The sequence below is a fragment of the Opisthorchis viverrini genome, assembly GCF_000715545.1.
Source record: "Opisthorchis viverrini unplaced genomic scaffold opera_v5_129, whole genome shotgun sequence".
Taxonomy (NCBI): Eukaryota; Metazoa; Platyhelminthes; class Trematoda; order Opisthorchiida; family Opisthorchiidae; genus Opisthorchis; species Opisthorchis viverrini.
In genome coordinates, this window is record NW_008751783.1 from 1,325,876 (window position 1) to 1,350,222 (window position 24,347).

General features: G+C 41.4%; 1 protein-coding gene across 1 annotated transcript in view; it reads left to right on the forward strand.

Moving 5' to 3' along the window:
* Nucleotides 1–24,347, forward strand: part of T265_13982 (hypothetical protein) — a gene marked incomplete at both ends in the record, with an annotated part of 60,930 nt that overhangs the window by 13,604 nt on the left and 22,979 nt on the right. Inside the window, 2 exons of the mRNA XM_009171481.1 lie at nucleotides 5,867–6,151; nucleotides 22,164–22,349. Coding sequence (XP_009169745.1) covers nucleotides 5,867–6,151; nucleotides 22,164–22,349 — 471 coding nt within the window. The remainder of the gene's footprint in view (nucleotides 1–5,866; nucleotides 6,152–22,163; nucleotides 22,350–24,347) is intronic.

Below are 24,347 nucleotides of genomic sequence, written 5' to 3' on the forward strand. Positions count from 1 at the left end.
CATAGGAATAGAGTGGCATGAATGGGTTGCGGATCGGCACCTCAATCTTCAGGTAATGTGTCATCAAACTGCTTGGTATCAGTGGTCAGTCAACTCCACATTTTTATGCGTGCGTCAAACTTAATCGAATCACTTGTAACCTCATGCCCTATATGCAAGCGTAATAGCCACCTCATGGGCAACTTCAAACTAGAAAATGGTTTGGAATTAGAGACTACAGGTTCTTCCAAAATTTTATTTTTGAGGACATGGGTAGGACAATGAAAAAGACAAGTTCTGTGCGATGCATGACTAAATTTTCGCCCCAGATGAGGGATAAAAGGCATATGTGATAATTAACTTCCCATAGTTGTCCTTTTGTATCGGCTACTAAAAGTGAATGATATCATTAACAATTTCAGTGCGTAGAAACCAGCAAAATTGCATGCTTCAAATCATGTAGCACGTATAATACGAATCAGTGAACATAATACCGAAAAATGCTACCATACTTTCAGGAGAAATCAATGCCTCACTTAGGATTTATATAAACCTAGCACCCAGCACAAAAGCCACTGTGCCAACCGTGAACATTTTTGGCATTGGGTGCGCAATCAAAATAAGTCAAAGGTGAAGAAACAAGGAACAATTTACAGCTGTTTTGCCCCTAAATGAGTGATCGAAGTGTGTTTGAACATTGTGCAAGGAGCTTCATATGAGATGGTTCAAGTGGTTAGAGCGCAAATTCACTGACCGAAATGTCCGTGGGTCGGATCCGACCTCTGCCTCTCGACTTCCCCTGTCTAGGCTTGGGCAGCCTGGCGTTATCCCAGCCCTCGTGCTTCCTTCGGGTGGCGTGGAAGCTAGGCACCGGATGGGTGTCACAGCTGAGCGATTCATATTTCCAGCCCTTTGATTTGGATTGAACACAACCGTTCATTTGGGGATAGCGAATAAATGACTGAGCAGCTCTCACTTACAGAGAATTGTTCTCCACTCCCCTTTTATCCCTGGGCCACTTGGTGCTAACCAAGAGCTTACTACTTACGGGCGCGTGACTTTGTGAGGACGCTGCAAGCCGTTTGTATTTTTGATGTAGTTTGAATCTGTAATCTGGATTTTATCCTGAGAACAAAATCACCTTGTAATAAACAACAACATCTGTCGCATGCTTGTTTGGGCTAAACAGCAGAAACAAATCATTAGTCTCGAGGGAGACTCCAACCGGCCAACCTCTAAACACTCCATCAACCAGTAAGAAGTGATTGATCAGCCTGGGGCTTGGGACTCATGGGTAAGCACCACAGAACATTTGCAACAAGTATAAAACACCTACATAATGCTTCTCGGCTTTCCAACATAGACCGACTTCACGTGGTATATGTAGTCCAGAAACGAAGCCCGAAGATCACAATTGGTCGACACAAAATATCAGTATGATAGCGTAATTTCACAAAACTCTTACGACGGCACAGCTCGAAGCATCAATCGACGACGATGGCATCAAATCAGATTGCTTAACTTCACCCCATGCGCCCTGACTGACGTCAGCTACCGTTAAATACAACAACTGGTGGGTTAAACAGCGAAGCGCTAGCCGAATCTCTTACTCATCTGAACAGCGAGGCCAAGGAACAGCAGTTAGACAGCACAGGCTGATCTGGCTGGACAACTCAGCCGCATCAATGACCAATGGTGGTGGAGCTACTTAGTGGCAACACAAAGAATTTTTATATTGTTTAAATGCCATCTATGGACTGGGTATCCAACCGACTCAAACTCCTTATGACGCTCCTATGAGCTTTAAGCATACTACATCTTCAAACATATTGGATATATGGCACTAGCGCTCCAGGAAACTGCCTAATCGACCAACTAACGTCGACTGATCTGTCACAAACTGAACCCTGTAAATGTCTTTCTTCTGTCAGGCACTACGATCTTACTCAGGAAAGAGAGTCTTCAAATTTCAATGTGTTTTCATTGTGCTACTCCGCACAGGAAAGCAAGTGACAAGTCTTCTGGCGACACCAAAGTGGTGGTCAGGAAGTGAACAAAACTAACATTCCTGAAAAACACTTTGGATCTTGTGCTGGTTGTAGCTGGATAGACCTGATTTTTGCTGTAAATCAGTGCAAGAAAACTCCCATAATCTAAGCCCGTTAGCAGACCTCACAAAGGTCAGTGACTCCGTCAGATGAGGAGTATATACACAGTGTTTGCTAAATGTAGCTTTCCGCCAAAATTTGCCAAACTAATCCGCGACCTACATGATGGAATATACTAGAAAGCAGAAACAAATGACTCCACTTCAAGTGAGTTAGAAATCCTCCGTGGAGTGATACAGAGATGCTTCCTTGCAACCGCTGCGTCGATCACTGTGGGTGCGGCTGTGGTGGACGGTGATACTGGCGTGCAGATCAAGGAATATTTCGATGGACAAAATACTCAGTACTGAACATTTGTTCAGTCTCCTCTAGTAGACCAAGGCCGATGTCCCCCTATTTACGGACAACCGTATAACGGTTGCACAAACTCCCGATGAACTGCAGCACCTAGCTGGGAAATTTGTGACCGCTGTCTCAAATTATGGCCTGAGCAGGAAATAGATGAATTTCGTTCTGCACCATATTTGCTCGGAATACAGACCAAGAAATTTCTTCCCACACCAAGGCTGGGACAAATCCTGTGAACTACTTTACGCTCTTCTGCTACCTCATATGTAGTATTTTCTGACTTGACTCTCTCCCATGTCGGCAAGACCTATCGCGGCCTTTGACAAACTCAAGTAACGGATGCGAAGAGACCGGAGTCTGCGACTGGAGACCCGATATCCACAAGACGGTGGTCTTATATATCCTACTGCATGGCAATTAAACGACTTCCATGTACCAACTCAACCCCGATACCTAAGCAGCTGTTGCATGCATTTTATAAGACAAATTCTTCATCTGCGCTTGACGGAACGATTTCCAACGTGTACGTTGTGGGGGAATAGAGAGAACAACCATACTCCATAGTCAACAGTGAGTGGAACGTTTTTCGAGAGATCCCTTGTCCCGAAAGTTCAACTGTAGAAGACGCGGGAACATTTAAAAATGTTGCAAGGAATAACATCGCCGTTCTCCATCCTACGGGCTTTACTGGTGGGGTACTGGAATATTTTACTTTGGTCCGTTTAGCAATCTAATTTGCAACCAGAGAGTAAAGGTAACCGCAAGCCAGACGGTACACAACAGCTACGGGTATACACTGATGCGGTTGGGCCAGTACACACACTTCCATGGCTTTATGGATGTGCAGTATAAACTAAACCTGCGTGGATGACACCGGTGATAATGGGTTCAATTTTATTTGGAGACAGTGCGAGAAAACAGATTCCAACATATATTTATACAGACCAGTACAAAAAGCAGCCGAGGAATGCCGTCACCTCAAAAATCATCTGTCCCAATCAAAACACCTTTCAGTAGACCTAAGCACCTGCATTCATTACATGAAAACTTTTTGTNTCAAAACACCTTCAGTAGACCTAAGCACCTGCATTCATTACATGAAAACTTTTTGTAACAAAGCTTTACGCCTTTCAACTAAGAATACACGTCATTTCTAAGCCTCTTCTTGAAGTAAACATCAAGGACAAGTTACCTGATGGCGACTCTTTTCCTGTTATCTAGTCTTTTGATTCCTAATATGACACAGGCTACGTAAGTCGCCTGGATCCATAGCTGTCTCCAAAATGACTGAGCTTCTGTAGTAGAGGATCAAAAATCAGGCGAATGATAAACGATCTCGGGGCATTTAGTCAGTTTGGACCAGCGTATCGATCCGGCCAGATAGTTCCACGTGACTTACTGACTGTCATCTAGTCGTTAGAAGCTCACAGGACAAAATAAACATGCAAACGGCGACCTTCTTGGTGTCATTGAAAACACCGAGTGGAGCCATTTACTGTGTCTCAACAAAACAATCATTATCGAGAAATACACTCATTTGCAAATCAATTTGGTTTTCATGGGAGACTCAACTGAGTCTCTCGTTTATGCTGTCCTCCAACTGAAGGTGCTGCACACAAGCCGCTTCATGATTCAGTTGGCAAGATATTCGAGATATCGCAGTATATTTTCATAAAGAACATCATAAACCAGAGATTCAATGAGTCTCCCGTGAAAACTAAATTGATTTGCAAATTAGTGTATTTCTCGAAAACAGTCCAATTTGGGTCCAAGCCGATCATAAGGTTGACGGAAACTCGGGGACTGCGCCTACCTGATGAGCCCCAAGAAGGGCGAAACCGGTCGTGGGCTGTCAAAGAGTTTTCAGCAACCTTGTGAGTAGTTTCCTTTATGAAAACAATCATTAGTGCGCGATCAAATCACACACGAATAAATATTTATTTTGAATAATTTAGACAGCCTGTTTGCACTCCCATATACCAAATACTTTTGTAAATGTACTTACTACCTAGGACGGACCTTGGGCCATTTCTTCGCATTGATCTTACTGAGCGGTATATTCTGTGGTAATTTCTACGTTTATCCTATTTATTTTCGTTTTGAATTTCCCGGTTCATATCCTTCGTCCTTTCAACGATAGTATTTGAAGAGTAAAAAGCATCCAAACCGAGTTTTTTTAGCTTCATATGGACGATAACACATTTCGGCCTTAGTGGATTAGTCGACGCTCCGTGTAAGTGTCATCCATCCAATACTATCAGTACCAGTGTAACGGTGATACTTCTGATGGAGAGGCACGCGAGTAGTATGTGTTGTTTGTAGAATTCCTCCTTGCGTCTTTTGGAAAGGGGAGATCTGTTGCGGAATTCGTGGAGTCACCTTGTAACATTTGCTTGGATTTGACCGACGAATGAGTGGAGTCACTGAATCTCCAGGAACGTTCAAGAAGACGCGTCCGGGAGAAGATGGGTGTCCAATTTTTGTAAATAAGATGCAAATAGAGTTTTGCTTCCCTGTTGAATGGTCTGTAACCAGTCAGTTGGTATTTCCTAATAAATAACTCCGCAGCGAAGGCCTTCTTCCTTTCACCAGTAGAAAAGAATAGTGAGGTGGACCTCGAAACGAAACCAATTGGACTTGGGCTGAACTCAAAAGTATAACCGGACATGCATTCGGAAATTTGTTTCCCAGGAAAAAAGTTTGCTGTTTGGAAACAGGAAAATGAGAAAGACCTGCTTTGCGTGACTGGTCATATGGCCGGTACACCACGAGTTACATGACATGCAGGAACAGGGTGTGACGTAAGGGGAAAGTCGTGAACGACCGTCGGACAAATGATATATTGCAACAGTGAGGTCAACTTCAGACGCAAAAGCTCCCCTCTTTTCAACTCCTTATGTTCCTTATACTGAATTTTTGACCCTTATCAGAAAACATCGCAAACATTCATCATCCCACGTTGTCAGTGAGCATCACGCGGTATAGTACCGAATCGTGGCAATTAGATTCCCAATTGATCCACCTGGACTCAAAGTTTAATTCGCCCCAAAAATCGCTCACATCAGACGAACATTACAGTTACGTTAAATGGTGTATTCTTAAGACCCCATCATATATACCGCTTTGGTACCTTCGTGCTTCAGACATGGGATCAGAACGATGCAGGAGTGGGATATGTTCAGGAACATAGGAGAACTTAAACATGTCTGTTCATAATATTAAATCAAAAATCGATCCTGTCAGTTTATTTCGCGAGAATAACAAATTTTATTCTTCAGAAAATTGTACCCAAGTGGTCTGTTTGCCTACTGTGTGCACACTTTAGGTCAACATACATGTACGAGTGAACTAGCTGTCTTCACTGTAAGTCTTGCAATCATGTGCTGTGTTCGCTTCCACCTGCATTTTTCTCAAATCGATCTCTTATTTAGATTACAAAGGACGGCATTCTTCGAACAAGTCGTCTGATTGACCGGGAGCTGCGTTCTGTGTATCGGTTTACCGTATTGGCTCAAGATGGTGGAGGGGATCACTCGCGCCCAGAACGATATGGTCTCGAAAAATTCAGCTATGAACGACCAGGTGACGGATCCGGTGCCACGCGATCAACAACTGACCAAAAATATCGGACTTCGGCTGCCCAGGTGCGAATCACTATTTTGGACTTGAATGATAACTATCCAGTATTTGTCTACCCGAACTCGTCTTCGCTGAAGGTAAGTAAGCGCTCTGCTGCGCAATTTATCTACCTCGACTGCGTTTTTAACTTAACACTTCGACATTCTCGTTCATTCAGAGGATAATACGATAATTTGACAAGCAATTAGTTGGAGTACGTCTAACGTAGACGAACTTGGATATGGATTATTCAGTATCATGGATAATAACCACATGACACGCCTTTTCGTGTTCGTATGTTTTGATAGCCTGTTCTGTCCAACGTTTTCCAGTGCACGTAAACATTTATAGTCTGTCGTCTGGTTAGAGGTACGCTCATCAAAACACGACGAACAATGTCATTGGTGTTTCTTTCTGTATGTGCGCTCCCCTGGCTAGTTAGCCCAACGAGCCGTGAACTACATTCAGTCCGATGAGGTGAATGGGATTTCAGTCACTGATAGAATTCAAAAGCTAGCGTCTGTTATAACGAATGTGTTCAGTTAGTCCTTCAAGCTTCTTCTTGAGAGGACATTGAACCGTTATGCACTCATCATTGCAACACATTATTTGTTGAACTGGTGCTGAGGATGAAAACCGGCCACTGCCGACATCACAGCTAAAACTGTTTTGTAAGCCTGTCCAACACTTAATTAGCAGAATACTCACACATGAGGCTTAAGTAAACCAAGCTATTTTCAGGTGATCTGTCATCACAATACTGGCCCATTCCTAAACCGGACAGTGGTTGTGGCCATCAGGTAACTGAACATAAATCCATGCTGACCTAAAAAAATCTGAAACACTGTCTCACCACCTGGCTCCCACTTCATTTCTCCCATACAAAAAACAAAAGAGTTCTGTAACAGGAGTTTCAGCTTTTCAACGTACCGTCAGATTTCGCACTTTTTACTATCGCAATGACAATGTCTGACACTATGCCATGTTTCGCGAGTTAACAAGTGAACGTTAAATAAAACGAGATGAAATCGCGCGAGACAGCACTAACTAACCCTGTCATAACGTGTGCTGTGTTACGCGCGTGACTGAGGATCAATGTTCCACATACATCATGCTTTGTTTTGTAAAGTCCGCATATTTTCAGATGCAAAAAGCCTTTGAAGGGGAAGAACTCAGGATAAAAGACTCGAGTACAAAGGATAACATATGGGAAAAAGTTTGTTGGTCAAGGATGCTCACAACCTCTATATATGGTAGTTCAAAGCCCTACAAAATATTGTGCCTCTACTCTTTTAGCATGCTTTTCTACCTTGGTATCCTAAAGCAAACCGTCTAAAGAACTTTGAGACTTCATAAGTGCAAGTATCGCAAGCAAATTGAGATTTCAAAGTGCCGAGTTTTGTCTTGGTTCAGTCGAAAGTACTGTCTATTAGCTTTATTATAACTGCATGTCCATGCTGGATCTTTCGGAATAATCTACATAGTATTTATTCAGACTGTCCTCCTGGGTCGAATCGGTGAACAGGTCCTCGGAAAGACCCATGTACAAGAACACCCTACATCCCGTAAATCACATTAGGGACACATTAAGGCTCCGGAATTTCAACATCTATGACCCAGGCATAGGATACATAGTACAACGACAACGTGAGGCTGAATAACTCATTGTATAATAATAAAATCCACAGTCAAAGCCTCTATCTGTCGCATGCCATCTACTTACTCAGTGGAAACCTCCACACTGTTCAGGTATTCAGTAGTTACTCACAAGCTGTAATAAAACTTTGATGACAGTAGAAAAACCATTTTTCTTATTTTCAAGTGATTTTGCGAGGTTTGCAAATCCTTAGATTCAGTATAGAACTTCATTAGAATCTGCTTAGTACATAATACAGGTGTCTTACAAGAATTTTGGCATACACGGAAGTGAATATTCGAATTTAGGTGACGAAAATTCCGCATTCGCCATGAGTAGTAATTTGCGAGTTATAAATGGAGCTTTAAATGAGACCTCTATGAACTTTGGATTCACTTCATTCTCCCTTTGTTTTTGTAAAATACAGTGTTGGCTTTTGAATAGGAACTACCCAGTTTTTGAACAGTGGATATGAGTACGAAAACCTTGAACCAGAAGACAATCGGCTGTCAGACTTCAGACTATTTAAACAGAACTGTGTACCTTTCGGGCACACAGTCCATTCTAACAAGTCTGCGGTAATTTTAAGGAAATGCGGAACTCACTTGATTTATTCTAGCCACTAATGTGCAAGAAGATGAGCAGAACGTTTAGCCACTTAGCACTTGTTTGGATAAACTAAATTTATCATATTGTTAGTAAAGACAGTTCTTTTATCAAACTATCTGACTGATATAAGTTCTTACTCCACTGATAAGAAGCCAGCAAACTTAGAGAATGTGAAAGTAATTAGTTGAGGAAATCAGCCCAAAATTGCTCACTTAGATAGCTTTCATTGCATAGCCGTTCGGAGTTATCGCTATATATTTCCATCTTACTAACTCGCGGAACGCGTGACGAAAGTGCCTGTGAAATGTACATTGCCATATGAAGGGGGCGCAGAAACTGTTTGCACTTTGGGGAGACAAAGTTTAGGGTTCCATGAGCACTGTACCACCCTTTATTTATATGAGTTGTCTTTCCCTGTAAGTTGAAAAAAGGTGCCAGCCACACACGGGAAAACCGGCTCGAGAAACGCTTCCAAGGACGCCCGATCAATTACTGTTCCGTACGTCGACAGGGGTATATTGTCGTTAATAAAAGTTTTGGTGGATAAATGGTGCCAAACCCGCATAACATAACCCGTATATTAAGACAAAAACCCGCATTTGAGAGCAGAAATGTTCCCACTCCCAGCATGTTTTACCGTAGTCGTATGAGTGCCCATAAGAGTGAACATCATTTTTTGACGGACACTCAGAGACTCCTCGGCAGTTATCCACTCCACTATTTAATGGGCAACACCGTGACGTGTCAATCACAAGAATTAACTATCGAACCCCCTACTTGGCACTTTGTAGCGTAGGCCAGCAGTTGCGTTATTATGTCACATCTATGGTCGATGCCCTACCTGCGGGCTCTACGTACTTATTGAGTGTTGACAAGCTAATATGTTGACCCTATTAAGCAAGACAATCATTACATCGGTGTTTGTCGCCTAAAACCGTTTTGCTAATGGCTAGCAATCGTAACTTTGAATTGACTAGAGCACTAAAGTCACTTACAGGCAAAATGAATGGTCTGCCGGAGTGCAATGAATCAACGAATCGTTTCAGCCGACGTTTTCGTAAAAGAAAGCTGATGTATTCGATCTGGCTATGAGAGTGAAAGGCAAAACATGTACAAGCTTGTCTTTACCGCTACGATGACTTTATACGTAGTTGGGACTAATCACCACCATGGGCCTGGGTAATTGGGATCACTAAAGAATTCCCCTCCAAGGTCAGCAATCGCTTTACACACAAATGAAAATTTTCGGAGAATAAATAGCGGTGATTTGGCTTGGAAAATTCACTCAAAAATCCGGATTGCCCCAAACTTGTTCTGAAACCGAAAAGCATCGTTAATTCCATTATCGCAATAAATTCTCCATTTGAGGATTCGAACTTTTTTGACCTTGAAAACCCTAAAATGTGGACCAGGTGACATAATTTTTTGGTACGAACGATTTTACAGTTCATACTCATACCCAATATAACTAACTGTTCACTCTGTTCTTCTGAAGGGATCAACCTGTAAGTCCTAACCGAAAGATGATCGGGGAAATTGAGGAAGTTTCAAAATTTTTGAGGGGGGTCTGAATAATCCGTCGCAGTGCCTAGTCAGGAATTTATGATATACAGGTCATCAGTCAGCAAGACCAAAAGGTTTCCAGCACCATAATTCAAGGCGGTCACCCAATTATGAATGGTTTTACCCGTCCGGTGGGGGGGGGGGTACAGTTGAAGCCAGTCCATGCCAGTGAAGCTGTGGTAACTCGCCCGTACCCCGATTCAGAGGACTGGAGGCTTCACATCGCTCAGCCTAAGCTCGAGTTTATCACGGCAAAATTGTTTGGTGTTTTGATGTTCTGGTTTGATCAACGTATTGCAAAAGCTCCATCACGGAAGACGCCTGCTTGCTTGACAACAAAACGTTAGAAACGCTTTTCAAGCTCAGCGAACAAATCAACAGCCAAGCGATGCGTTCGAGGTATCCATATTTTGCTGCACAAGTGGGGGAGAATCCGGCAAGCAAAGTTTCAAGCGTGAACGTCTTCAACCGATCCCATGAACCCGTCCATTTTACATGATCAATAAGTAACCATTCCACGGACAGAATAAACGTGAGGATGCGTAGGGCGAAAAGACGTTTAAGACGCAGGCAGAAGAAGGATGGAACCATAGCGTCCCAAATACGTCTGCCCATGTGAAAGCTAAAAAAACTCAAAAGATAGCGGGTATTTTTGAGTAAAAAGACCCCCGGTAGTCAGCATCAGCTGTGAGGGATGGAAAAGCATACTTTCCTTGAACAACAGATTTTGTAACAGAAACTAGTAGTATGATATCTTCTAAAATTGCGGGAAGTCACTAATGGAAAGTACAACAAACTAAATGTGCAAAATTATCACTACTCCCAGTAGGAACATAACTAGACGAGAACCAAAACACGTAAATAGTTTTTTCAGATCCCAAATCTTCCAAGATATTTTAATCCTTCTAACAGCAGGAATGACTGCGAACATGTGTCACCTGAGTGCTTTACGGAAACAGTTCTGGGTACTGTTTTCGCATCACAAATGCAGTTTGAAAGAAAGATGAAAGGTGTAGTTGAAATAAAAGTGTTTAAACAACCTGAGGCGTGGACAAAGCGTGAAATTCGATGACTTCATCATTAAACCATGCCCAAGCAGAACCCAGTAACCGTACAATGCCCTTAGTTGCAAACCTGAAACGTTTTGCCCCAAAATTTTGTGTTTTGTTGCAAATGCTCTCATTCATATGCTCTACATTCATACTTTTGCAGCTCACCAAATTTCACTGTCCACTGAAGCAATCATTCCTCTGGCGGAAAAGTCTGGTGGAATAATTCCCCAGCATCCTTAAGACTCCGGGATGCCTAAATGGGCTCAAAAGTTTGGATTGGTACTTTCAACTAAATTGCCCGATTACTTTAGTCCATCAGGGACGCGTCATAGCTTTCGAAAATTCCATTCACTTGTGTGAATACTGAGCGCCTACCCATGCACCAGGAAGACACTGTGGACTAGAATATATGTAGTTAGCAACCCTATCATATGAGCAGTTGCACCGTATTACAAAGGCAGGCTGTATGCATACAAACAAAAAGGAAGCAAGTAATGCATCACCTTGAATCATGCTATCGTTTGTGGAAATCAAAGAAAATCCTTGATCAATGAAAGCTATGCACCGCTTTGGTTCTTATCGCACTAATTGCCGCTGATCTGAACTACAAAAGATATTTCCATTTTCAAATAATGGGGATTCTATCTGAAGCCTAATACCAACCAGCCTTTTGGCAACGACAGCGCTTGGTAAAACAATCGCAAACGTGTAGTTGCTCGGAAAAATAAGACATTTTATTGGTCGTGAGTATTCTGAAAAGAATTGTGGGGATGAAAGAAACAAGCGATTGCCGAGCGTCGATAGAAACTGCTAAAACCTGGAGTTTCATAATATTGTGGGTCTTTACATGTTCCCACTACCTTTAGCGCAGTGTCTGATCGTTTCGCAATGACTGGAATTTAAAGGACCTACTCTTTTACGGGTAGCGATCGAATGCGAGCCTCAGTGGTGATAGGAAGCGTCTAAAATAAAAGTTCCAGGATAACATAAGATTATTAATCCGACATTTCTCACTTCCATTATTATGGGTTGTCCGTTCTCCTCCTTTGAAACGAAAATCTAGAGCCGCTTCGCATTGATTCAGAATGACAGAAGGCGATGAGCATCCCATGTTCTTGAAGATATTTTTCAGGCAACTTATGTCAAATAACTGTTAAAAACAAAGAAACACGGGTAGCTTGGTAGTTTGAAGTTAGATTTGATGTGTCACGGATACTGAACAGGGCAGAAAAATAAACCATCATTAACTTTACACACTTATAATATACTAGATAAACATAGCATACCACACAGAAAAACAAGTGATAGCTTGTAAATTAAACTATTTTACTGGCATTGGGTACAGTCTATCGAAAGAAATGACCTCTTGGTGATAATTCTTACAGACCTTAGCGCTGTTTTCTCCTCATCCGGACTCAGATTTCCATAATGTCCAGGTGCAACTGCCGCAGTATCGAATAGCCATTGAGATGTGTTTTCGTCATTACAGTATCATAGTCCTCTCCTCCGGAGAGGAGCTCCTGTTTGAGAGCCAATGCTACTTTTGTAATACAAAATTTCTCCTTATTACAAATAAAATTACTACAACCAAATAGAACGTAATAGAGTTTTTATCATTTTCTAGGTTGTTCTAAGAAGTAAACAGTACACTGGAGTTGTCTGTCTACACTAGGCTGCACTTACCAATAGTCTTACTGACTGGCTACTGTCTTACCTTCTTTAGTTGATCAGATCTAATAGACTCGTTCTGTTCAGCATGTTACACAGCTGCATTGAAGAACCTAACGAATCGGGAAAGAAATTTAATTAAACTGAACAACTTGCTTTGTACCAGGGTAATTTGTTGCGGTGAGGCTACTAATTCCTTCGTGGGACCAAAGAATTTACGGCTTTTCTTTTCTTAGAAATTCTATAGGAGCTAAAATTGTCTAACATCCAAAGTTTCAGTTACACCTGGTGTAAATGAATGTTCTCTCTAAAGAGCTGACAATATACAAGCTCCATCTAGTTATCAGAAGAACTAAATAACTTTTCATCATCGACGTTCTTCAAGTGCCTCAAATAACTTCACTGGTGGTCACAAAAATTAATGCCACCATCAACAGAAAACGGATTTTACATGCAAGTGAAAGGCAAACGAATAAAACCTTGTATTGACTTCTTCGGTAAATCAATACACTTCAGTTTGATGCATAAGTGTGGATAAGTGCATAAGTGTATTTCAACGTCTGATATTGCAATATCAAATACTTCAGAATATATGTCTCATCCATGCCACTGTCAAAAGGGCACCACTGGCATTGATGAAAGGCTTTCTCTGGAGCGTACATTTTATAAGCGCAACTTTTACTCTCTCAGTTTGATACACATACTCCGCTTCTAAACGTTTTATAAATGTTGGAATAGGATTGATGAACCTGAAGAGAGTTACAGTCGTTGCGTGATGCCCCAACACAGATAAATATCTTGGAGAAAAACGTTGAAATCCGTGTGACAGCGTTATTTTGTATGCCTTGAATTCACCAAGTTAATTATCGTTCCGATACGCCAGCCATAGATCACAAGCGCAGGCTTCCCGGTTATATGCGTAGCAACCGCAGTTTGTAGCAACCAGTTTATACATGAATCGGTCAGTGGAATACAGGAGATATTTGATCCATATCGGTCATCTCAATCCACACAAGGTGAAACACAGCTGACACTTGACGTTGCAGTTCATAAGAAACTGATCTCTTGAAACAAATCTGACAGCCATTCTTCGGGTGTCCATGCGGCATGATAATTTATGTCTTGAACTGCACAGGACGAATTTTAATCATTGTTGAGGTCAGATTTGAGCAAAAATTTGTGATTTATCTGTGATGCAAAACCGTCTGGATGATCAAACAATGTTTACGTCAGCTCAGTTTCGAGTTCCAGTCGGTAATAGAATTGCAGTTTGGATAAAACCTGTGGTCTCTCGCAGATGTATTGCACTGTAGTTTTGCTTATGTTTAAACCAATGTGAACTGAACGGAATAACTAGTAAAAATGGCCTCACAGAAATTTTATGGGTAAACTCGAATACTAAAAATGGCAACGTATCACAAAGCCGATTGAAAGCGGATCTTTCAGATGTTCCTGAAGAAAACGACAGTAAATTTATTGTTTTTGCAATTCAGATGCCTAGGCCAATGGAAGAAAGCAACATGTTTTCTTATAGCATGCGAGTAACTATTGATTCAGGAGGAAGTAGCCTAAAAGCTGAATACGCTCATTTGCAAACCAATTTTTTGGAGTCTGTTGATTGCCAGCTGATTCACTCGTTTTTATCATACTCTCTAGGCGCAAAAAAGGCCATCTTGTTTCATTTGGCATGATATTCGAGATATCACAGAATATTTTTCTGAGGGATACTACTCACAAGGTTGTTGAAAAGTCCCGGACAACCCCTTTACCAGTTTTGTCTTTTCTTGTTTCATTGGCATGATATTCGAGATATCACAGAATATTTTTCTGAGGGATACTACTCACAAGGTTGTTGAAAAGTCCCTGACAACCCCTTTACCAGTTTTGTCTTTTTGGAACTCATAAAATGGACGCACTTCCCAGGTTTCCGTAGACTGTAGGTCCCTCTCGAACTTAAAGTGCACCAAGTTTGCGAAATACACACACTTGCACGAGAGACTCAACATTTGCAGCACATCCGTTTGAAAGAATCATCAAAACGAAGATTTTAGCTGGGATTCAGGTTGGTCTTCTATAAAAACTAAATTAGTGTGCAAATGAGAATAGTCTGCAAACCTCGTATATTTTGGGCCAAAATTGGACATAGGGTTGAAAGAACCTCAAACTGCGTTTATCTGATGAACATCAAGAAAGTCGAAACCGGCTAAGTGGTTTTCTTCAACTTAAAAGCTGGTTTCTTGCGTTCCTTCACTAAGGCTCCCGAAGCCCTCATTGACAGCGTTTGCCTCAAAATCCAATCACAATAGACTTTAATAGTTGCGGGAGAATTTCATCCTGAAGATAATGCATTCACCATTCACTAATAAACCATTACTTGCATCGACGTTCCCGAATCTTTCTCGCTGAAGATGCATATATGGTTTCCTTAAGCTCAGGCCTCAGGACAATCGAAGCGGATACTAAGGGTTTGTTTGACCAAGGACAGTGCCTCAACAAATTTATTTATAATCATTCATAGAGTTACAAAACAGGGTACTGATACAGAGAAGAATATTGGGGACAAAACTCAGCAACGTTTCAATTTGGCTTCTTTTCTGGGAGAGACATAATCCACCTTACTGTATATAAATTCCAGGAGCACAATACTTTGGCCAGTAAATACATATCACTCGCTCAGAAACCGACGTATGAGTCAACAGTGCAACGCCAGGAAAAGATGAATCACTACGTCTGTGTGTATCTAGGAGTCGGTTTTAGAATAGAACTGAAAATGTATGCGCCATCATGGTTCATCCGTTTGTTTGGCAAATACGCACCTGTCTGAAGTGCAGGTAGAAAACTCAATGTCTTCATGTGATTTCGTGATAAGCAGAAACTTCCTAAACCAAATATTTCGACTTCCGACTTTTAAGCAATTAAGAAAAGTATACGCCGCCATTAAAAATTTATTCATCACGTAAACTGGGTTGAGTAAAAAAGTTTGCGCAATATCTAGAGTACACAAGAAATCTTACATCTTCATAAAAACTTGCTCTACTATCTGACAATGATGTATTTCTTTGTGGCATGAAGCGTCACATCTGCAGTCTAGTGTCTTCCATCCTCGGTTCAAACACCATTCTGTGGTTTTGCGAAGATCCTTCGACTGGAGAATCCACTTTTATCTGCAAACATTCTGAATATGTTGTTTTACTTTTCTTATAAAATGTCTGCGCTGCTGTGCAAATTTATTCTGCTGTTTCTGCCAGCGAATATTCTGTCATTTCTCAACCCAGATAGTGAAAAAGCACAGAAGCGCTTGTAAACATCTTACGTACAATGCCGGAAATTAAGATCGATTAAGAAAACAAAAGTAAGTGATGAAAAATCATCCATCTAAAAACTGTTTAAGGTCGATCGATACTCGCCTGACTCAACCGTGCAACGAAATTGCAAAATTAATCAATGCGAATGCGCTTATTTAACTGTCCAGGCTTTATTAAAGATGCATATCGTTCTACTAGTTGTTCCTTTCTCGTCAAGAACTAAGCTTCACTGGTTTATCGTCTCTGTTGTAAAACGAAAAGTCATTTTAAATGCCGTTATACAACTAAGTTAATTTCATGAAGAAGACTACTCACAAGGTTGCTGAAAACTCTTCGACAGCAATCTTGTGAGTAGTTTCCTTTATGAAAATATACTGCGATATCTCGAATATCGTGCCAACTGAAGCATGAGGCGGCCTGTGTGCAGCACATGCAGTTGGGAGACATCATAAACAAGAGATTCAATTGAGTCTCCTGTGAAAACCAAATTGTTTCGTAAATTAGTGTATTTCTCGACAACTAAGTTATATTTATCTAGCTACTGGCCGTACGAGATAAATAGATACCTTTTCGTGGGAAAAAACATCCTCCGCTAACGCAGGTTTTGAACATCAAAAGCAACAAACTAAAATATATCCCCTGGGATTTTATGGACAGCCTTGAATCTGGCTTAATACATGATGGTCACAATATCATGCGAACCCGTGCATGGATTGCCTGGGCGTGACTGTCTTTCCGTCAGAATGTGCAAAACGAAGCATTCCGTGCAGCAGCACTCTGATTGGTGATTTCACGCAAAAGTCTAAATAATTTATTTGTTTTGTACACCTGGTAAACAAACCAGATCCTACTGTGCATTTTTGTGGGTTTGGAAGCGGTAGAACATAAAGAAATTGTGTATTCTTTGTGGGTAATCTAATTTCTCACCCCTGTAATTTTTGACTGATTTCGTAAATGATGGTCTAGTGTGGGCAACAATAGGATTGATGAATTATTTTGTAAAAAAAATGAGAAGTGAAAATAGGAAATACAGCTCGCAACATACACTTTAGATTACATTTTAAATAAAGAATATTTCTGTGGTAATACTTTTTGCCGTATGTCGTACTACCAGCGTTTATTGTACGTTGTATAAAAAAGTTCCAAGCTCCACGGGACCATTCTATTCCGACGGTCAAAGACCTTGGTTACTTTTAGGTGAGGCTATTAGATTATATCATCTCTTTTTTGCCTGAGTAACCTCACTTGCTCTGGCTTTCCGGTGACGCTTTTGCCTGTATCATCCAGTTAAATGGAAAATTCTCAATTAAGACTTACAAATCGGTAGTTCTGCAGGCCCATGCTGGTCGAGTCCCCAAAATTTAGCCATATTTGTTTTTCCTCTCTACCTGGATTCCTCAAAGCGACGTTGGTTAGAAAAGTTTCGTCCCTGGCTTATCTAGATTCTTCACACTTCGTTAACATTCACCTACGTAGGATTATTGGTAAATTAGAGTCGCACTCTACCAGTCGTCTACAATGATATCAGACTGCCAGGACTTCAAAGCACTTCAAAGTTTTTGTATGCCTATTAGGAAACTTCCGATAGTAACTTTGAACAGAACCCGGAATAGCAGTATTTCTTTATGGAAGAACCTTATGATCCTAAACCCAAATGACTAAAATATGAGGTGGGACATCACGGGTTTCCTTACTCAAGACCTCACATCTCCCTCGTCATCGTCCCTGTCTTCATCGCCATTAGAATAGCCACAATCGATATTATCGCCATTATCCGCAGCAGCAGTAGTTTCTTTGTCGAGTAATTTAACCACAACCTCTGGATGCACTCCGACTGTGATTGACACCGCATCTCGTAACCTATCCATCAAGTTTGATCGCTCAAAAAATGGATAGCGCTAACAGTGCCTAGATTTATCCTAACGACTTTGGTGTTATTACAGCTGGTCATACGTTTTCTTCTACGTAGCATGGGTCACCAAAGATCAGACAGCTCGAGTTCCCTTGGTTGAATTCTTCTTCAGCCAAAACCTCTTCATTTTCGAGGTAAATTCGTACGGCAGCTCGGAAATTTGATTTCTTATTTGATAGCGCACATAATCAGCTTTACTTTGGACGTCTTTGGTTTTTCTCCTTTTCCCTTTTAACTTCAAACGAATGAACGGCTAGAAGACACGGTTGAGGAGTACACAGTAACCTTAGTCCAGTACACTACGATATGCTCTAAAAAGCTTGTTACTGTCAGATTCAGTCCTTTTAAATTGGACATGTAGAACCCATGACTAGGTACGGAAAGGATTTTCTATCCAATATACAACTAACTGAGAAGACCGTGCAAATGTTTTCTACTTGCGAAATTTTCCCAACTGCCGATACATGTAAAAACTCTCAAGTGTAAGGAACCTGTTCAGTGACTGAATTCTCTGAAGAAAATCAACGTACCTTGCTGACGCAAAGCTCACGTCAAATGTGCCATCGTTCCGCTTAAATGACAGCGCCTTCCCTTCTGTAAATCTTCAAAAATGACGTCGAATCTCTTGCTTGTTCCCGAAAGAGGGCGTAAACGCGTTTATGACCGACATTTCTGTAATGCCCGTGTACATTTGTAGCGTTGTCTTGCAGTTACATCCCATTACCGACTTGCCCCACTCGTAAAAGACAACCAAATTTGCCCAGATGGGCGTCAGTAGGTTGAATAGCGACATCCTTTAGCAAGGCCTCAACGAAACCGTTAGAACCAGAATTACACTTGTGTGACAATATGGCGTCAGAAATGTTACCACGAAACAGCGGCTTTTAAGTAAATCTGCTATAATTCAGAACGATTCCAAAACAACCAGCAACCCGATTGATCCTCTTGCCTAGAAAATTGACCATTAAAATAACCGACTAAGAAACTCACTCAGCGGATGAAGTCCAGTTTGCTTAGTAATTCAATTATTCTATCGTAAGAACAATTCGACTGTTTTTTAGAAGTCGACAAATCAATTTAAGTGTAACAGCCCCCATTAGATGAGCATGACTAACTCCTCAGACAAGGTACCTGGTGAAACCTCTAAACGTTTCGCAAATAAATCAGACAAGAAAAATTACAGTTGGGTGGAAGTTGATGCACAATCATTGAAAAGCCAGTGTGGTATGAACAAAATTTGAAAATACGTTTTTTCTTGCCATTTGCTTGCGATTTGCCATTTTTCTTACCAAATACGCTTGAAATGCTATTAAGACTTTGGTCTTTTTATCAGTACTGTAGGCAGTCTCTGTGTTTAGGTTTTTTAATACTGCTGAAAGATTAACTCTACACAGTCTCATATAGCAACTCGTTTGGGAACTTTAAAAACCCTTCTTTTACCGGTATCCTATTTAATACAACAATGGAACGCTGGTCACATTAACGAAACTAGAGCGTTGCAGAGAGGTCGGAAGCTTCGGTAACCAAGTGACCATCAAGTTCAATCATCCGTACGATAAGAGAACTTTAAAAGTAAGAAATGCCATTTACAGGACAATTGTGAGAAAGAGCGATGTTTCTGGACTACAACTTGTATTGGTTGTTGATCAGGTGGCTGTCGATTTGTTCGCCTAACTTGGCAACAGAGCTGCATGTTTCGTCACCAAAAAAATAGATCGGTGGACAGTATCTAGTAGCTCCAGTTAAATTCGTCAATTTGGTCGATTTGCTCACACTACACTACAGGATCAAAACGATCTTTTTGAAGGAAGATGATCATTGGGCCAGTATCGATCTTCTCATCACGTGGATTGGTGTAATCACTAGCGCAGTCCCATGCATGAACTACTGAAAGACTACTGAAAGACATCATGTATATCGTAGTCACATATCTATCTGAATGATTCGTGAATGGCTACCATGACAGTTGCCAACGTCCTCTCTGTTTTTTATGGCGTGAAACTGTCTAACTGTTCCACAATGCAAAAACAGGGCAAAAAACTTCATCTAATATTCTTCCTCTACTTGATCATCTGGATTCTTCCATGCTTGTAGAGGGTTGCTTGCCTAAAAGACGTTTTCTATGGTCAACTAGAAAGATTCATGCAATAGTGTCTGCTAACGCACAGTTGTGCGGAAGCAATTACATGTCTGACGCCTTTCCTCCTCTGCAAAGCTCCCGTCACGTTAAACCGCTTAATGCCGGTAAAACATGTTGACTTTTAAGCAGAAGTCCTGTGCGAAGATCATGTGCACGAAACTTTCATAATCCATTTTAGTGGTACCTTGAGCAAGAATCCCAGTGGCTTGAGCCAAGTTACACGATAATAACTGGAGTAGTTACAAAACAGTGAAGAGCATCTGAGCTCCTATTTCTTGTTTTTTTTGTTTCTTAGTATAATGACAAACATAACATCTACCATTTGACCTCGGGAAATCCTCTCAGTAGATTACGGTCTTTCTACGTGCCAGAAAAAGAATCTGGCCCTTCAGGAGGGAACCCTGATAACCCAGTCATTCAGCCCATTTTGTGTACTGAGCACATCTGAAAGCGGACTTTGTTGTCGGCAAATTTTCAATGCATAAACATTCACCCACCCACCCGCACCTTTTTAACCGATAAACAGCCAGTACTGAATCTTTTTCTAGGGACCATCACTCGCAGACCCTGAATTAATCCACCAGAAGGAAAAAGATAAATTTGGTACACGTGCTTGCATCAAAGGGTCCGGAAAATCGCCCAACGGTTCTAGAGTTCAACCCCAGACTGACAGCCAGTGCACGTGATTTTGTTGGTCTTACTGACCGTAGGGATCCCTGTCGGGGCTACCATCACTTTATGTGATTGACAACAATTGCTAGACAGCGGTTAACAGTCGCTAAGCACAAATCCCGGAACTACCTCCAAAAGCCTCGTGAATTCTGGGCATCAAGAATAAGTTAGCTCTTTGAGAGGGAGCATGTTTTTAAGGGACTTCTGCCGCGGTAGTAATTGAGAGTTGTTTTTCGCAGTCCACTGCGAAGATGTCTATTCCACCTCCAAGTGTACGGCATAAATTTGTTTGCTAGTATTTGGAACGATGACGGCCGGGAGAACGTCATTATGAATCGATGCTCCAGCAGCATCCTGTTTCTTCGAAATCTGTGGGCACACACCAGTAAAATTCACTAGTTTATGTTATCCTTAGCGTTCTTCACTTTCATTGAATGATGATGCATCCGTACAACCAATTACTCATGCATTAATGTAAATTCTGTACTCTCATCTCAATTCCCTGGGCAACCGGGAAGCGAGAGACTAATGGAATTAACTGGATATTGATTGCAATTATAACGCTTCATTCGGAAAGTTCTAAAAATGCATAAGACTTCACTGGTCAAAGGTCAGACGTTTACTGTGTTATTCACATACGATAATGGTTTACAGTTTGAGTAGGCAGTTTTGGAATTGTTTTTATGACAGGGAGCGCAAATACCGTTTTTTACTCACTTCCGTTTAAACCCTCATTGGTCAATCACTGAAGGCTACTCGCGTTATTTTATGAGATTTTTGTGTTTACAGATATTTGTTTGAATGTGGAATGGTGTTTCATGTTGTTATTTTGAAAAGCCATACCTGTTGGATTAGGAACAAATAAGTTTACTGAGAAGCCAGAGACTTGTCAAATCTGCCATGCCAGCCATCTGTAACCAGTGTATGTTTATCTTGTATATTTACCTGGTAATCCAATAGTCTCAGTCGACGTATTTTGCGGATGTACGTTGACAGACGTTTGATCCACAACTACCCGATGAATGTGACACCTCACCCTAAATAGGTGACCACTCACCCCAACTACTTCTCCTTTAATACTCAAGTTACAAACATGACAAGAGTTGTTCGATTCTTCTGACACCCTATTTCCGTTTCGTTAGAAATTTCCCACCCTGTTTAGGGTAAAAAGACCTTCATCTACTTCCTGTCGGTTCTCAGATGCAAACCAAACCATTGTCACTCTGCGTTTATTTTTCCGTTCAGTGTGACTGAACCAAACGAAATTTCCAATATCTTTGTGCGCAAAGCAGTGTGCTCTCAATTGGCTTAGTCACTGCGGTCCATGCTTCACAGCAAAAGCAGCTTGTGACAGCAAAAAATCATTGCAAAGCTTAAAATTTTGACAAAGCGAAGATCAATGTATGAGTAACCAGCTGAATATATTGCAAACGACACCCTTACTTGATCACATATAGGGTCGGAAGTATTGATTATCACTGCCTTGCTTATATTTGGTCAAAAGCTTGGCATTCATTCATTCAGCCTTTATTTTTCACCTCCCATTTTTCAAGGTCCATGTGTCTGTTCAAGAAAGCCGGGAATTCGTCGTCACACGGTTGGTCGCTCTGGATAAAGACAGTGGTCCAAACGGACAGGTTCAGTATCGTATAGCGCGAGCCAATGCATCTCATGGATTACAAATTCGTCGGACAACTGGGGAGCTTTACGTCGAAAAAGATATGACAAATACCAATAAGGTATGTACGTGCTTTACCACGTTCTCTAAAAGTTAAGTCTGCAAACAGTCTCCCAAGAAGGTGAACAGAGCATTTTGCCAGAGCATTGTTTGGGAAGAATTGGACGGATAATCCCAGCCGAGATCTGACTACTGATCACGTTATAGATTACGAATTAGTGCACCCAGTGGTCCTCATATGAATGCGTAGCAGAACCTAGTGCTAATGCTGACGAAAAATAAGTCTGTCACACATATAAGCGCAAGAAGATTTGTTTTTTACGTTCCTTCGATTGTTTTCAGTGAAATAAACATTTAGAGCCGTTTGCAGTAAAATATGACATTTTGGGATATGCTGTCGACGAATGTTGTCAACCGCAAGCCAGCCAATCATACACAATTTTTCCTTGAACTCAACAGAAGCAGTTCATCATCTCTTGTCGCCTTTGCTAAGAAATAAAGAATTTATCAAAGTCTCAGGAGAGTTCCGGTTTCAAATCTAATTTGCCAGTGAATATACTTGTTGTTGAACTTGCGTCCACCTAATAATAAACCACTGGGGGGGAGAATCTACCGTTTTTCATTTTGTCAACATATCATGAAAAAAACACTATGTTTCTTGGAATTTCGTCGACCAGGGCTGAATATGATAAGCTTGCTGTTCGGCTTCAAAGTGTTTTCTCGTTAGAGTGTCTCCATGGCTTGTGACCAGTATGCTGTCTATGCCACTGTGACACTGAAACGTTTACGAGAATCGCGCAGGAGCTGCATGCATGAACAAGAGCGTGAATGTTGAGTCATGTAAGGAGAACAGTGCGAGAGCGCATAACTAGCACGATGACTGCATGGAAGCTCACTTGGAGCATTTGACAGACGATACAATAAATGAACACACATCTTTACCAGCTCCTAAAAGATGATTAATCAAGTTTGTGTTTAGGGTTCCTCCAAAATGTCAAAACTCTCAAATGATTGATACTACAAGCCGTTGTTGGTTATACAAATGGCATGCGGCCAGTGAACGAAGTCGGTCTGTGTTCAACTCTGATTGTCTGTTTAATAAACCCTATGAAGCTAGCAAAACCCCGAATTCTTCTGGTCCAGGCGTCACAACACAGACATATGAGTTCGCCTACCGACAAGCTTCCATGAGCGCCCACTTAGGAACGTGCTACCACTCAGTGCCGGTCATAGACTGGCATTAGACCATCCACATGTCTGGGCCCTGGCAAGACATTATGGCGGACGAATGGTAAAATTAATGATGACAGACACCTACACTCGTCTCAGGACAATGCGAAAGAGTAATCACTGAGGACAACACGAGTTACTCCCCTGCAGCTGGTCCACAACAATTTGAAGCAGCAATTGGACACTGTGAAAACAATGCAACGGTCAAGTGCACAGCAGCCCTGAAAACGAAACTGCGCAAATTCAAGAGAAAAACGGATTCAATAATTGCGATGGTTGGATCAAAAATTGGCCTAGACGCTAACTCAGCACAGCTGAACAAGAACTTCTGATCAGAGGTTTCAACTTCAGCGTCAAGCACGCATCCTGTAAAGATGGCCTAACCAGCTTACGACTACCTTGAAAACTAATGAGGACGTACAACAGCAAGCCATAAAACAAATGTACCAGCCATCACAAGCAACAGATATTTGGCTAGTTTCCAGACAAGAAGGAGACTTGCTCAGAAATCGTCTATTTTATTCTTCAATAGGGATTTAATCCCGTCGGTGAAGCCAATCCATGCTGAAAAGCCAAGAAGCAATGTATAACTGTTTTGTTCTTGCCGGGAATCATCAACAGCGCGTAGTTCACGAAACTCAGATTTGCGCACAGCTGATGATTCCGAGAAAATACTAAATGACGCTTCTCGGCTTTTCATCACTGATTAGCTTTACTGACAGGACGAAATCTCGGTTGAAAGTTATCAAAACTTCCCATCATCATCATCATCATCATCATCATCCTCATCCTCATCCTCATCCTCATCCTCATCCTCATCCTCATCCTC